Here is a 17419-nt window from a genome sequence, read left to right as displayed (position 1 = left end):
GACAACTGACTCCTCCGAGATCACTAATTTTTATGGGATTAATTCTTTAGTATTAAAAATGAAGTTAAATGTCCTAATTAATCTGTAAATAGCACACCCAGAATTAAACCTCGTGGCCCCTTCCTTGGCAGAGCAATACTTTTGAGTAATAATTTTGAGTAATCACCTCAAACTGATAAACTGAGTAAGATGATATTATTAGCTAAATAGCTACTTGGATCAGACGTTATTGTATCAGTGATGTAAGAAATTGGCACTATTTGATAAAGACGTTCATACAGTAACTTCTGATTCTCAAAAAGCTACAGATCACTTGGATTTAACTATACCAGATGTGTCCAGCCTGTGGCCCACGAGCTAGCTATGTGCAACCCTGGATAGGCCCACAGAAAAAAAAGCCACAAATAAGTGATTTACTGAAATAAAAATAAACAGGAAACAGAACCCAAATTAGATCAAGTTGCAGGGACCCGGACACTGGAATTTAGCCAGACTAAGAGTTTGTGTTACTAGGTTTAAACAGTGTAGAAGAGAACGCTGAGAATAAGGTGCCTGAAGGATAGTAGAAACTGGAATTTGGCAGCTGTCAGAGGGAAAGTATTGAGGTCATGAGGAAAATCTAGAAGTGTCATCAGACATAATTAAATCATAGATAATTGTGTATCATTATATTTATAAAATAGGTAATGTCATCATCAAAAATTATTGTAGAATATTTTACAATAGATTGTAAAAATATTGTACAATAGATTCTACTGTTCCAGTTTATTCGCTCATTTCCAGATAGAAAAACAATAAGGAAGTTTTCCAAAACAAAGTTCAAATAGACTTTTAAATTACTTCTGCTTTTCGTGTTTTAGTTGTGATACGTTTGTTTTTTTTTTGTTTGTTCGTTTGTTTTTTTAAATGAAAGCAAACCACTTTTGACTGCATATTCTGAGACAGAATATAGACTAGATACTCTATTGTACTTGTACTAGAAGGGTATAATATTACTTTGGAAGTCTGTTTACAAGGAACATCTCCAAACATCAGGGCAAAAGGACCATACAATTGCCTCTCATCATCAACTTAAGCTTTCCACAGATGTATTGAAAGCATGATGAGGACAGTGATAAACTAAGTGATTTCATTCTGCCTGACTGTTACAGTCTCCCAGTAACATCGGACATTAAAAAAAAACAAAACAAAACTGAAAATAAATATGCAAATACCTTAATTCTTTTTTAATATGGCTAAAATTCACTACTACAGGTTTCTCACACAGGACTGGAAGATGGTAAATAAGATTTACAAAACCAGCATGGAGTCTTTGATCTCTCATTACCCTGTGAGATTAGGCTTATTTAAAGGCATAATAACATTTATTACATCATCTAATATAATTAGAAAATAACACGCTATCACTGCAAGTCCTAGACGTTTCTGATACAATACAATAACTCTAATGTATCTTACATTCCAGTACCTGATATAGACAGTGTTCTACACTATGAAAATAAGTGAACCAAGAAAAATAATCTGTTTTTTTTTTTTTCTTACAAGTCAGTCAGTCATATTCTATCTTAAAACAGTTTACGTCTACTTAGAAACACTGAAGTCATTTTTAAAGACTGCCCCTGTTCTGCCACAGATCCAAAGGGTATTGTCATTATAAATTTCTAATTTTAACTTTTTGTCCTCATAGTACCAGTGGGCTAGACTTGGTTTATAAGAAAAACACTGGTAAAGACATACGGAGTTTTTGCAGTATAGAAGGTGACATACTTCATCAGCTCAGCTGGCGCCAGTTAAGAGGATTTCTGCTTCATTGCAAAAAGTTTTCATTCAGATTTTCAGTCTACTTAGCAATGATACTTTGTGCCTTGTTTTCATATTTTCTATATAGTGTGCAATAAATTTGTTATTAATTGGAAATAAAGTGCAGTTCTTCAGCCTCTGTGTACTTTTAAATGGTTGAACAACATCAAGAGCAACTTCACTGCTTAGGCACCTTACAATTGACTAACTGTGGAAAAAGTCTGGATTTGCTCACTTTAAACAAATTTAAATACACTTGGTTGTTCCTAAAGTCTATTTATAATCTAGGTAGATTATAAAAATGAGAATGTGATAATGACACAATCTAACCATAGTAAGCAACAAAAAGTTCTCTGTTTTTGAGATTTAATATGCTCTTAATACAATTAAGAATAATTTAACCTGTTTTGTGAACAATAACGTGATGATTTAGATTACTTTTTCTGTTTTGTCCATAAGTTTTAAAGATGTAACTTAAAAATGCTTATTTTAAATTTTTGTTCTCCTGGAAAGAGCACAGCAGAGTGTCACAATGATGATAAAGGGCCTGGAGCACACCTCTTATGTGGAAATGCTGAGCAACGTGGGACTGTTCAGCCTTGACAAAAGAAGACTCAGAGAGGATTTGATCAATGTCTAAAAATATCTAAGGTGCGGGAGGCAAAGGGATGAGGCCAGACTCTTTTCAGCAGTGAGCGGAAATAGAACAAGGGGAAACCGTCACAAATGGAAGCATAGGAAGTTCTGCACAAACGAGTGTAAGAACTGCTTCACAGTAAGGGTGATGGAGCACTTCTCTGGAGGCATTCAAGACCTGCCTGGACACCTACCTGTGCAACCCTGTCTTGGGGCCCTGCTTTGCAGGACGGCTGGACTCAATGATCTCTAGAGGTCCCTTCTAACTGCTACAATTCTGTGATTTAAAATTTTTTTTTACAATAGAAAATATTTTCCTTAAACTTTAATACCTTATTTCTTTCTGTTGTAAATTCATTTGGATAGGAAGGAGACTTTTAAATTTTACCCACTTCAGTAATCTGACATATAGTTCACATGAAATAACAAAGATTCCTTACCTTGATGGATTGACTGTAAGGTCCTATGCTAGCAGGTGCCCAGTGGGAAATACTCTGCACATGCATGACCAGCTTTTCTTCACTTAATACGTCATCTGTTGCAATGTCACAGCTATGCGCAAGGCAATCAATGCAAAACAGTACGTCATCAGGTAACAGGGTTTCCACACACACTCTGAAAACAGAAAAAGAATATCTTTTTTATAGTGTATATAGTTATTTTAGGAATATAAACAGCTAAAACAGCTTTTGGATAGTGAGGACCCTTGTCATATCACCAGCCATTTTTCACTGACTAACCTTCCATTTGTTGGACTAAATACTCAATCTTCTAAATATCAGCAGCAGCTCACTTTTGCTTTGCACCAGCCTCACATGTTATAATACAATACCAAGCACATTTTTCTGTTATACTATTAGTTGTTAGACAGATGCACATTTATGATAGCACAGAAAACCTACCTAAGCATTCATTAAGAAAGGTCATTTTTGTTTGCTCCAAGCTTAGAAAATGTTTGCCTGAATGACAGACAAAGTCTATTGCAAATGGTTAGTGAAAAAATCTGCATGTGTGTTGGGGGGTGTGTGGGAGAGGGGTGATGGTAGGGAGGGGCAAATAAATAAAAAGAAAGAAATAAAGATAAAAATAACAACAACAATGATGTTTCAAAGCCAGAAAAATAATTATATTTGCAGTTTATGCATTAAAAAGTCATTTAGTTCCCAGCAGGTATCCAACAAAAAATTACTTGTTCTCTTTACATAACATGAAACACAATCTTAAAAAATTCTTATCGGCTTGCTTATTTCATCCAATAAAACTATATTTCTCCCCTCCTCTCCCATGCAAATAATTTTTTTTTCCCTCATTACCATCATCACAAGCATGGATGAATGGATTTTCCGCTTGGGATAGTACATTTTCAAGACAATTTTGCAAATTTAGTGTAGATCTAGACCCCTGAGTCTATGCTTCTAGCATATTGCTTGTGAGAACTCCCACAAACACATCTCTGTGCATAATGCAGCGATGCAGACATGGAAACTGCTGCTTAATTTTTCTTTTGACTAAAATGCAACACAAACCTGTATGTACTATAAAATAATCATTAAGTCATTTCCCACTGCAACTTCTTAATCTTTCTACCTGCTATTTTATGACCTTTCCAAGAAGTGATGGAAAACTATGTGCTGGTTGTACAAATGTGAAGGCTTAAGACATGCAGCAGCATGAGAAATGAAAATGACGCAAAATCAGGGAAAGGGTAAGTGCCATAAAGAGCATTTAAGATACATAGCAGTAGAGATATATTTTTGTGTAGTTTACAGCAGAGTCTAAATTCTTCCTCTTCAGGCACAGACAACCAACACTACATTCCTCCATTGTTAGCTTACTCTGGACTACAATTAGGAGCTCAAAAAAACCTATTCCTGCTGTCTCTATTCTCTTCTGACACTCAGACTGTAGGTGGTTAAAAGGATGTGAACATACCATACCGTACATTATCTTAACAATATCTTCTACCTATTTTCACATTCTACTTAAAATTCACATGACTGAACTACACTCTGTAATAATAAGTATATAATATTTTACATTAGAAAATGCTGAAAAACTGATTTGAAAAACAACAAGATACGAGGCATATTTTAGGTGTCCCTGTTTTTGGAAGTGGGTTGGACTAGGTAACCTCCAGAGGGCCTATTCAACCTGTAGTAATCTATGATCCAAGTGATTTTTCAAACCATAGCAGTTCTGAACATGGTATCTCAGAAGCTTAAAAACATGAACTACTGTTACAAGAAATATGCTTTTCTGACAAATGCAAGAAAGAATTTCCAAAGGGAGAATTATGTTTAAGAACTTAAAAAAGCAGGGTAAATATTAATAGTCCAATTTCCAGCAATGTTAACAAACAACAACAAAACCCCTAACAATAAACAAACTAAAATCAAATAACATCAGGGACAAATTCTCAATACTAACAATTGTTTCATTATGTCAGAGCTCATCTAGTATCCAATTTAATAATTCTGTATAATGGATATTTAACAGTTATGATTTGAGGATCTATGAATGAAAACATTAAACTTGGTGCATTCTGAAGTAATTTCTTACTCATATTTTGGGTAAATAATCAGCTTGAGAGATGAGAGGGGAGGATTGGATATTGCATATCTTGACTACACAGAGGCCTCTGAGACTATCTAACATAGCATTTTCATAGAGAAGCTGATGAAGTATGGGTTGGATGAGCAGGCACTGAGGTAAAAACCAGCTCAAAGACCAGGCCCAGAGGGCAGTGCTCAGTGGCACGAGGTTGAGTGGGTGGCCTGTAACTAACAGAATATCCTGGGAGACTATGCAAAGTCCAACCCTGCTGAAATCTTCATCAGACCATCTCAATGATAGGGTATGCATAGCCTACCCTCAGAAAGTTTGGAAATAATACAAAATTAAGAGTGCTGAATGTTACATCAGAAAGTCATGCTACCATTCAGGATAACCTGGACAGGCTGGAGAAATAAACTGAGAGGAATCTCATGCAACAAGAGCAAAATCCTGCAATGAGATAAAACCCCAGGGCTTGCTGGGAATTGTCCAGCTGGAAAGCAGCTTCATAGAAAGGACCTGGTTGGTACTAGTATACACTGAAAGCCAGTAATGTGCCCTTATCACCAAGGTTTGATGGTATCATGGGCTGCATTAGGAGGAACACTGCCAAGATCAAGGGAGGTGCACTAACAGGCAAACAGAACTACATCAACACATAAGACCTGCCATTTCACCTGAGTTAAGGAGAACTGATACTCGCAAAAATGTATTACTTTTCACAGTATCACAGTCTGGTGTGGGTTGGAAGGGACCTTAGAGATCATTGAGTCCAACCCCCAGGATTCAAGCCCCCTGTGTAGCAGAGCGGCATTTCTACTTTTCTATAAAGTCATATTGAGGAGCATTTATAAACCTATTGGAAAGTAATAAGGCAAGAATTTCTAACTCCAGTGTTTCTGATTTGAGCACCCCTGATGTGATTACATCAAAAGGTAGCAGAAGTCTGTTTCCAGGTCTGAGAGACATAAACATTTGTAGAAAAGTTTCATAAATGTGATAACAATAATACAGGATGTTACAGTGTATCATAAATATACTCTATAGCAGTAGTCTAATCCTACCTTGCCGGTGGACACAAATCAAATTCTGTCACATAAACTGAATTTATAACATTGAAGTCTTTCATGCTCTTCATATACAGATGAACCAAAATAATATCCTTCAGTTTCAATCCTTCTGAAGTTATAGTTGCTGCAAGATAAAAAATAATGTAGCTGTTAAAGACAAAATATTTTAAACACAGGCATCCTGTGTTTGTTCAACAAAACAAACTGGTAATAACTACTTGTCTAAACATGACTGAAGGCTTAGCAACATACTACTTTTCTCTACATAATATCCAATTTTTCATGAAATTTTATCATGCTCATTTTCTAAATAGACAGAAATAGAATGAATAAATTTGTTCCACACAGTAGTGAATCCTTACCAAAAGAAAATGTATCATGCATTCATGCAAATAGATAAGTTAATTTCCTAATTATTTGCATCACTAAGTTTTATCCTTTTTTTTTTTTTTTTTCCTGTTCGTTTTTTGTTTTGTTTCAAACTATGACAGTAATCTATAAGATTTTGAATTAAAGGTGAACAAAATTGTAAGGGACAACAAGAAATCCTTTAGTCCATAACTCTTCTCAAAGAAGATCGAACATTTATGAGTTATTCTAGAGGGATGTTTGTCTAAGCTGATTAAAAAAAAAAAAAAAGAAAAAAAAAAAGTGCAATAATAATCTCTGCAAAATGAAAGAGTTATAAATGGCAAGATAGACGATAGGAAACAGAAGTAGCCACAGGAGAAATGAAGGAATGATGAAAGCATGGGAAAGCTCAAGCACACAGTTAATGAAATGATGCTGGGAAGTAGAAATAATAAGAATGTGTATGCCTAGAAAATTTCAGTCACAGCATTTAAGAAGAATGTGTTACTCTTACATATGTCAGTACCATACAAGATATGCAGATCAGCTCTGCAGTGTGGACCTTTTGTAACTCCTAAGTAGGAGAAATAAAATGAAGTAAGTCTTCTCTGAATGACATGAAGAAATATAATATATAATAGCAGTTACCTAACTTAAATTAGACAGATAAAGCTCTTCTTGGTGTAGTTTTGGGGATCAAGTCCTTTAGAATTACAGTCTGTATCTATGCATATCTATACATGGTCTTCCAGAGGAACAGCGTGAAAGTGTAGTCTTTACTGTCACCTTAGTGAGAAACAAGTCTTTTTTTGAAAAACATTTCTCTGCCTTTAAACACAGTCCAGGACCTGGCACACTTCCATGCAAGTCAATGTGGTCACACCAGCACTAGCTTTTATTCTAAATATTTCAGCTTTATTTAGTCATACTGTCATTAGTGATGGCAGTCTGAAGAGGAAAAGGGCAGTCTGAAGAGGAAAAGGGAAATTCTCACTGACAGAAAAAGAGAGTCCCTGCTATGTCACACAAGAGATTACAAAGCAACTGACATAGAACATTTATGAAGTCAAGATAGATCTACAGAAATAATCAGCTGAGAAATTAGCACATAATGATAATTCTGTCCAGAAATATAAATGTATTTTAAAACTGCCTGATTGTAATCAATAGGTGAATATCAGCTGCTATTTCATCACTCAAGGAGAAGATAATGACATTTCTCAAATTTCTGGCCAGAAGTTTAGTCAAGTAGAGTTTGGGACTGAAGCTAAAGGTTCTGCAGCATTATGTGGAATGCCAGAGAAACAAAAATAAAGATAAAAAAGGTAGTCTAAATTGTGTAAACTAAGAAACAAACTATAATTTTTGGACGTGTAATTGTATTATAGCGTGTAAAAGGTAAAGGGATTTCGATAAATTTATAATTTTTAGCTTTTTAGAAATATCTTAAGTACGGTCCCATTTTCTTCTGCATGAATGAGAGGAATGATGGGAAATAATAACTCCCTAGCTTGCAAACATAATAAAATTGACCTCCCGAAGTACTGCTGTTAGTATAAAGGTAAAAGAGATGAACCATTTACCAATTCATCACCGGGGTTCTTACCAACATGTCCTGCTTCCAAAGAGAGGACTATTGCATTGCATATTTCCAGGATACACCATGAAAGCCCTTCTGTTGAATTTTAAGCCATTCACTCTCATCACAAAGTAACTATAAAATACAGCCAGCTCAGTCTTTCTTATACAGAATTGCTTCTGACACACACACAAAAAAATGACTTTTTAAATTTTTTTATTTTTTTTTTTTCAAAGTTACCTGGATCGTTAGGCTGAGAGCTACAGAACGCAACATCAAAATTGTCTACAGCAAGTAGCATTCTGGACTAATTTTTAATGTAATAACAAACCATGTTGTTCCAGTGAAACCTAGGAAGATATGTCATGGTAAATCTGGCCCAAAGCTGCTTTTTATGTAAAGCATTTCAATCTTTGTCATTTAAAGACATGTTTTAAAAAAAAGTTTAAGGAAACAAAAGTAAACAGCAATGTACTGAATTCCCTCTTGTGCTTGGTTTTATGGGAGATATCCGGTCACCTTATGGAACAAATGCATGTTTCATAATGACTGACAATAAATTTATATTTCTGAATCCTTTTAGAAGGACTTATCCTTCTTAGAGATCATTCCATCAGTTAATCCTGGAAAGAAAAGGTTAAAAGGACTGTGCCTAATTCATTTTTAAACCATAAAGGACTGAAATGCTATATAGATAGGAAATATGACAACAGATGAAGCCTTGTGGATATCTGCCTATCAGCTAAGTTCTCAAAAACATATTGTTTTGTTTTTCCATGTCAGAAACTTAATCCATCTAGTCGTCTACAGTCTCTAACAAAAATAATATAACAACAAAGGAAATCTGAGAACTGACATTTTCAATCAAAGATGAGAATATTGCTGTTTTTCCTGATTATAATACAGCTAATGAAAGAAATGTGCTAAAAGCAACAGGCCACTGAACTACTCAAAGACACAATCAGTTCTCTTCTATGAGAGGTGCTGTAGCAAAAATATAAATTATATGTATTAGCAGGTACCCATTCAAATATAGTAAGAACAAATTCAAACATTATGCAGTCCCTTTGCTTTAACTAACAAATTTTGCCTGGAAGATTTATACTAAATACTGCTACCTTTCATTAAAAAATTAATCACATCTTCCCTTAAAACTTCCAAGCAACTAAAACTTTGCTTAAAGGCCTTTCATAAACAACTTCTTTTATTTCCAAACAATTTCTACGGTTTCTTAATCATCCTATATTCAATCATGAAATCAGGCACATATGTCAAAATTTTTACACAATAATATTTCACAAGAACTTGTGAGCAAGAATTGGAGCCCAACAATTTACTCAATAAGAATTATTTTCATTTTCATGAATTAAATGAAGACTGCATAAACATGCTTTATCAAATGATTTTAATTAAAAAAACCAACCAAACAGAAAAACAACACACCAAAATGTGAACACCTTGTATTATATCAGTGTCAATTAGGGACAGGAGAGTAAGGAACGTGGATTTCAAGATTTCCAAGAAAGAAATTTCTTACTTGCATTAAGAATATAAGCAAGATTTACAGCTACTGACCTAATCCTAGATTCCAAAATGTTCAACGGTTTTTCAGGAAAATTAATTTAAAATTACAGTGGCTACTAATGTGCTTTAGCAAGTAGACAACATCAACAGCACACATGCACTCTCACACAGTACATATTGCAAGAAAGCTATAAAGCCAGTAAGTACTATGGAAGCAGCATCACAGTGACACGAATACGGTGCTGCCTTTCTAGGGCCTTCAATGACAGCCAGTCAGATGTCCAGTATTAAAGCCAATAGTGATTCCAATCAAATGCTGGATGAGGTGGCAAAGTGACAACCATAACACCTGTAGTTACAAAATCAAATTGCAATACAGACTCTTTATTTAATACCATATTTGAAAAGTATTATTAGCAGCTGATAATGGATTATCTGAAAAAATCACCTTTTAGAGACGAAAATGCTTCCCTTGCTGCCTCTTGAGCATTTTTGTCTTTTGATGGATGAAAGTGTGCAGTGATGCATGAAAACCACTGGTAACCAGTCACAGATTTCCCTGAAATTCCAACTGTCTTACCTATGGGAGTTTAAGAACAGCGCTATGATAACAGAGATGAAAACAGTCACGTTAATGAAGAATACATTTTAAACTATTTAAGTCAGAAGAACTATCGGAAAAAAGAATAACAATATAAACTGTTTAAAATATCTTCATAACTTATTTACAGTATTATTACTTATTTACATCAAATATTACAAGTATGCTGGTATCCAAGCTACAATTCGGTGCTTGTCAAACAAAGCAGAATTTCTTTAACAGAGCCTCCAAAAAATGTGATTGTAAGTAGTATTTAGCTGAGAATTTCATTTTTTCTCTCCTCCTTTACTTCTTTTCCCCTGACTGTTTACAATTTTTCTACTTGTTCTGATAAAAACACATTACAAACAGCTATACTGGAAAGTTAAAATTTTAGAAACTATTCAGCCATCATAGGAACAGATTTTCAAAGTTACCTATCAAAATTTAACAGAACTTAAAGGTTTAACGTGGTTCTAATAAACAGCAAATGCTTAATCTGTGTAAGTGCTTTTGTTTTTATTGTTTTGTTTGTTTTAAAAATCCCTAAAAAATCCACGTTAAAGTGGATTTTTTTTTTGCCTGTGCACCACTCCATACCAAAAACTGTTACACTATGACTATGAAACTTCCTTTTCAGAGCTTATTAATCTTTGGGTTTAGAGTAAAAGTGATGCTGTGGTACTTCAGTGAGTTACCATTCTAAAAACATGACTTTATACTGCGTTAGTCATCTCATGTTTGAGGCAATACTAGTAGCAGGCATATGATTTGTTCTGCAGCTCACCTAAGGGACAGTAACTTGTTAGGGTGCTAAACATGATAATGCATGAAACACTGTGACTGCTTTTACTAATGGGACAGACACAAAGCCTGTCCGTATAAGCACGCCAAGTCATGACATTTTATTATTCATTCTAGAGTTCCCTTTTATTTTTTCATTTTAAAATGGAGTTAGGATACAGGTGCTGAAATGACCTTCTAAATAACTAATTCCCTCCCAGTGTAATGACAGTACTATTCCAGTAATTTAGTTCAGGCAAATTATAAACATTAATGTGTAAAAGAAAGAAAAAAAAAGAAAAAATTGGGTTATGTTTCTTCCACAAAATAACTTTCATTGCATTATCACAGATTTATTTATTCCTACCAGAAAACTTAATTGTAGTGGGATATTTTTTATTTTTTTTTAAGATGTGGCTATTAATGGGCACAAATTGTCTTATAGTCTTAACAGCTACACCCCTCCTCAGCAGCACATTATATATACACTATTACTTTCCTAATGAAAGTTGCACAAAACTCACTGAAATCCAAAGAAGTATGTTTCAAATCCTTCCAGATAACTGGACCAAAATCCTGAGGTTCATCCAGTTCTGAAGAAGGTAAAATATCACCATTGCTGCAGCTTTCTTCACAAGAGCAGCTACTGACCATAAATGTATCTGAAGATTTCTCCTGCTTGAGAAAAAAATTATAAAATAAACCAGCAAACAGCATGCCATGTAACGTGAAATGATCATATTTCATCATTCAAGCTTTCTGTTTTAATTACTAAAAACACTTCAGCTTTACAAGCACCTAAGCTTAGAAGAATTAATAGAAGAGCAAACAATTACAGTTTTCCCCACTATCTAGATTGCAAAATTACCAGCATACAATATGTTTCCATTGATACACTATATGGGTTCAAATTCCAGGTTTAGTAAGCAATAACAACCAGTATGAGAAACAAGGAAACTTCAGATAAGAGATAGGATGATAAAGAAACACTTTTCCACAACTTTGCAGGACAGCTATGTTTGCAAAAAAAAAATATAATAACTAAGGGAAAAAAGGAACAAGAGCACAATAGTAGCAACTTGATAATTAATTCTGTCAGTAAACACTTGAGACAATGCAAAAGACTACAAGAAAAGTTTTAAAACCCTGTTAAATCTCGAGTAAATGCAGCCACTGTAAGCCTTATTCCACTCACCTCATGAAAAGACTATGCACTCCATCAGACTCCACAAGCTTTAGAATGCTCAGAATGTTGAGATACATAGAACAGCATTTTTCAGAAACATCTTGATAAGGAAGAAAAATAACGTATGGTGTCTTCTTTTTTTTCCTAAATTCTATACATGCAGCAGATGGACTACCACTAGATAGACTATGTAGACTTCAGCAAAGCCTTTGACACTGTCTTCCACGGTACTCTCCTAGAGAAGCTGGCAGCCCATGACTTGGACAAGTATACCCTTTGCTGGTTAAAGAACTGGCTGAATGGCTGGGTCCAGAGAGTGGTGGTGAATGGAGTTAAACCCAACTGGTGACTGGCCATGAGTGGCATTCCCTAAGGGTCAGCATCAGGGCTTGTCCTGTTTAGTATCTTTACTGACAACCTGGACTAGGAGATCAAGTGCTTCCTCAGTAAGTTTGCAGATGACACCAAGTTAGGAAGAAATGCCAATCTGCCAGGGGGTAGAAAGGCCCTACAGAGTGACCTAGACAGGTAGGATAGCTGGGCTGAAGTCAATGGGATGAAGTTCAACAATGCCAACTTCCAGGTCCTATACTTTGGCCACAACAACCCCAGGCAATGCAACAGGCTTGTTTCCAACCTTGGCGATTCTGTACTTCTAAATGCTTTTCTGGGCCTAGGAAAGAAAACTACCCAGTGTGCCTTCTAATGCAAAAAGCATACACCGATAAGTCTTCCAAAACACTGTACTCACTATGCTTTCAACAAGTTGTGTGATTATAGCATACACATGTATCTATTTTTATTTTTAGATCAACAGTCAGAACCACAACTCTCTTTCATCTCATTTTCCAGTGCAGCCTAATCTGCAGGACGTGCTGACTTTGGCATCACTAGCTTGGCAAACACTACTTGTATTCACCTAAAGAGAAAATGAACTGAATGTTGTATGACTGAATTTGTCCATGAAACTTAACCAAATGATGCTGCAGCTTCACATACTACTCAAACATCTTATCTTTATATACCGTATAAAAATGATATATTTTGTTTTGCACACTTCTGAAATACATTCAGAAAATCATGATAAAACCTAAGAGAGCAAGTCAAAAAGGTGATAAAATATGAACCCTTAATATAGGATTAAAAACTACTGAATATTGTTTTAGCCCACAAATTAATTGCACTGAATATGGAATTCCTATGCAAATCTCGATGAAAAAGAACATCAATATTATACAGCAAAGCACACATAAATGCATAAGTTATATGACGTAAGGTCACCCAAAGTGTAACCCTCTGCATTCTCTGTTTATAAAGAACTAGATCTGAACAAGCTGTCAAATAACAGGTTATATGAAAGGTTACCAGTCAATTCTGAATATAAAATTTTTCAGAAATAAAGTCAATTTTATACATTTTTTATATTTTTCCATTGGAAAACAAAGCATATCTAGTAGTAAATTTAAAAGTTCTTGATATTAAGCAAAAATAATAAAGAAACCAAAAAGGCACAAATTCATACTACATATCAGAAGTCTGTGATGAGAGCTCTATATTTACATTGATGTTTCACCAGTTAAGTGAAAAAGTTAAGTGAAAGTAGGGTTTTGGAAATTTTTAGGAAAGGCTATATTACAAAACAGGTCTTTACTTTGAGAGGAAACTCAATTCAGCTTCCTCTAACAGGGCTCAAGGGGAGTGCTGCAAAATCTAAAACTATGCACTAAGAAGAGCTGGTGATCTTTCATTGGACCTCATTCTATTAATTCCAAGAAAAGGATGGACATCAGAGGAATAATCTACCTTACGTGAATCAATGGTACATGAGATGTTAAAAGAAGTCAACAAAAAGTAATGCTGTAGCACAAAAATGAAAACTGCAATTTATCACAAACACTATGTTCATTCAAACACTACAACGCACAAGTATCCAGTAGCATCTATACCACTTCCCATTCACTGAATTACACCTTCGACTACTGACATCAGTCAATATATTCTGCCATTACCTAGGGAACACCTGACAGCCAACTAGCTATTCAGTTACGACTTACAGAATAAAAATGAAGTAGCAGAAATCTAATTCAATTACAGATCTAAAATTTGATTATGCTACAACAATCAAGATGAAGAAAATAATAAAAGTTCCACAACACAGCTCTTCATAGAAATATACATACGCTGCTAAGTAGCACCAAGCACTATAAGTGCTATAGCATCCTTCTTGCAAATGATGCATTTTTTGAGTTAGCTGCTTTTGCTGACAAAATTGTGAAGTCCGTCATGAAACAAACGACTAGAATTAGAGCATGGACATTCAGAGAGTACTAATGCAATAAACACATCACTTGGTAATAGCCTTTGAGAATGCACAGACAATGACATGAATGACACTATGACAATGCTGTGTTCTTTTCTGTTTGCTCATTGTTTGCTTCTGTTCCTTTCTCATTAAAACACCTGGGTTTTAACTTCAATAGCATTATATTGCATTTAAATGGTTAACAAAGAATTACTGGGATAAAAATACACTGACTAGAAAGGGGGAGTTCCAGCTTGTTTCTTGATTTTGTCAGGCTTTACATAAATATCTTCTGAGACATCTAGTATTGATAGATAACTGTAAATTCTCTCCGTTACCTAATAAGGATGATTGGATTTATGACATAATGCAAGAGAACGTGAAAAGAGCACCTATTCAGTTTTCATGCTGTCTGTGAAGATCGCTCTTTCAACTATGTTTCTAAACATCTTTTCTGTAAAAGTGCTTCACAAAAAAATTCATGACCTACAGTAAGACTCACAGACTTTATTACAAGTGGTGTGGTGAAACCTACAGCACTTCTGTGTAGCACTAATAATATATTATTATTATTAGTTTATTATTATTATTATATTACATTATTATATTATTATAATACATTATATACATTATATTATTATTATTATTATATTACAAATAACTCAAATGTATGACACACTAAATTTTCAGATAATCGACTGTCAAATCAATTTTTTCTAAGTTTTTAATATTTTATAAGTGATCATATCAATATTGCTTCACAAATATAAATAAAATCATGCATGTTTACAAACACACACAAGCAGTTAGTTACCACATCCTAGAAATTCTTTGAGGCTTCTTAGATACATCAAAGACTATAAAAACAATTATAGGCTATCACTAATTTCAATGGCTACAATATATCACAATGATTCATTCACAGCTCACTCCTACAATGCTCCAAAAACATAGCTAATCAATCACATTCAACAGGAGTACAGTTGTAGGCTTTGGCAGAAGCATTAGGTGTGGAACCTGGCACACAAAGAACAGGCTCAATTCCAGTATAACTAGAGCAGCCAGACTCTGCTGAGTAGTTATATTCAAATCTCATACAAATGCTAATCTTCCACTGCTGTTAATAGAGAAAATAATCTAAGGACATAAATCCTAAAGTTACAGACTGCCACAAACAGACTTTCTTTGAATAACACTGTCATTATTAAAAAATAAAAATAAAAAAAACCAAGCTTGCTATAATGACATTTTAATTAAATCTTACTGAGCCTATTTTACCACATAACATTTTCATGTTACTTCACAGAAGCAATGTATTTTCCCATTTGTGTAGACTGTTTTTCCCTCACCCACTGTACATTGTGATACCAAACTAATTTTGGATCAGAGCCTGCATACATGCATATGGTTAACTATATTCATATAACTCTTGTCACTGATGTAAGCACACTCAGAATGAATTTAAGCAAATGCACAGAACGAAGTTAAGCAAATGCACAAGTGTTCCAAGATCCAAATTCTCTGGTTGAAAAAGCCTTGGAACTAGGACTCTTACTGATATAGCTGAAATTCCATGTAGTGGTCTTTTATGAAAACAACAGATTGTCTTCTTAAAAAGCTTACATTCGCCACCATAGAAACTGGTATAAAAACCCATCACAACAAAATTCCAAAACTGAAGGTTTTCCACTAAGCAGCAATGAGAATATAGCACAATAGAGAGCTTGTGAGACATAAGACATATGAGGACTGTGATGATCTGTTCTTTGCAACTTACCTTGATAACAAAACTCCTTGGAATAAATATAATGAGGGAGACTATGTACATCCCTTGCAGTAGAGGGAGACCATGTATATTCCTTGCAGTATATCAAGTAATACATACAGACACATACGAAAGAATGTCCTTTACTCTAAAAGATTTTAAAGTAATGAAGAGACCTCTCCAAAAGTATCTATTTTTTCTGAGAACTGGACTTCATCTGCAACCAAATGAAGCATGGAAAAATCATTCAGTTATTATCCTACTGTTTGAAATGAATCAATGTACAACGAAAAGATGTCTGCAATTATTTGTTACAAAGTTTGTGAAGTTATTTGTTACAAACTATAGTTTCCCACAGTGATGGCAAAGTATTAAAAAAAATGCCACCAACAAAACAGCAAAATTCCCTTTCGTGCTCCAATTATAAAGTCTAATTCCTAACATGCTAGGTGCAGATGGATTAAAATAATTCAGATAGAAGAAACAAGACAGAAAAAGGCCACAAAGTTAATTGAATCTAACCTCCACGATTATACTCCTTCAGCATAAAAGGCATGTACAAATCTACCAAACACCTTTCCTGACTTTTTGAAATATTTTAAAAAGTCATCTCTAAATTAGCCTTTGAAATTTATTTGCTGATGTTTAACAGAGGCACAACTGCTTGCATTTCAGCAAAACATTCCACCCAGATATGGAAAAATGAATGAATATCATTTCATAGCAAGTAAATACAATGCATTACTACGTGCCAAGGAAGTACAGCATCAAACATGACTCCTTTATCTGTTGCAGGTAATCAGGCTCCATTTCTTCTGCCAAGTGTAGATAGAAAGCTACATGGTTCTTTCTAATCCTGGACTAACTCTAACCTAAGGGGCTACAGTTTGACAGCTGGCATTGTTTTACGTATATGTACTCCTACTCACTGGGACTCAGGGAACAGAGCACTCATTATTAAATGTGACAAAGAGCAAATCTTAAAGCATGACTGATAGTTAATACATTCACTACTGTTATCAAAAATATTCTCAGAAAGAATTATTACATAAGAAGCTCCAGAAGCCTTAATTTCTGTTTCTAATAATTCAAAACCCAATATAGCTTATCATAGTAACAGAACAGTATGAGATGGGGCAAATGCAAAGGTTTTGAAAGTTAAATTTGCTGTAAATTAAAAACAAACAAACAAACAAACAAAAAACCAGAAACCCTTGCAGTTTTACGCAGTTATATTTTGCCACAATTGAAAAATATTACAATTATATTGCATGCAAAAATCTGTTACAT

General features: G+C 34.5%; 1 protein-coding gene across 20 annotated transcripts in view; it reads right to left on the bottom strand.

Annotated features, from left to right (window-relative positions):
• DPH6 (diphthamine biosynthesis 6) overlaps positions 1-17419 on the bottom strand; it is a 177759-nt gene that overhangs the window by 92251 nt on the left and 68089 nt on the right. For 10 of the 20 annotated variants that reach the window (XR_014947187.1, XM_015864897.3, XM_085550404.1 and 7 more), the window contains 4 exons: positions 11401-11551; positions 9962-10093; positions 6054-6183; positions 2877-3051 (listed from right to left, as the gene is read on the bottom strand). Coding sequence is in view for 18 of the 20 variants with exons in the window: in XM_015864897.3 (XP_015720383.2) it covers positions 2877-3051; positions 6054-6183; positions 9962-10093; positions 11401-11551 (588 nt within the window). In the remaining 2 variants the exon portion in view is untranslated. Of the gene's footprint in view, positions 1-2876; positions 3052-6053; positions 6184-9961; positions 10094-11400; positions 11555-17419 lie in introns of all 20 variants that reach the window. The other 10 variants (XR_014947186.1, XM_085550401.1, XM_085550403.1 and 7 more) reach the window with 1 other exon arrangement.

This window comes from Coturnix japonica, chromosome 5, assembly GCF_054131305.1.
Source record: "Coturnix japonica strain WE chromosome 5, WE-NBRP24, whole genome shotgun sequence".
Classification (NCBI taxonomy): domain Eukaryota; kingdom Metazoa; phylum Chordata; class Aves; order Galliformes; family Phasianidae; genus Coturnix; species Coturnix japonica.
This window is presented reverse-complemented; position numbering and strand designations above follow the sequence as displayed.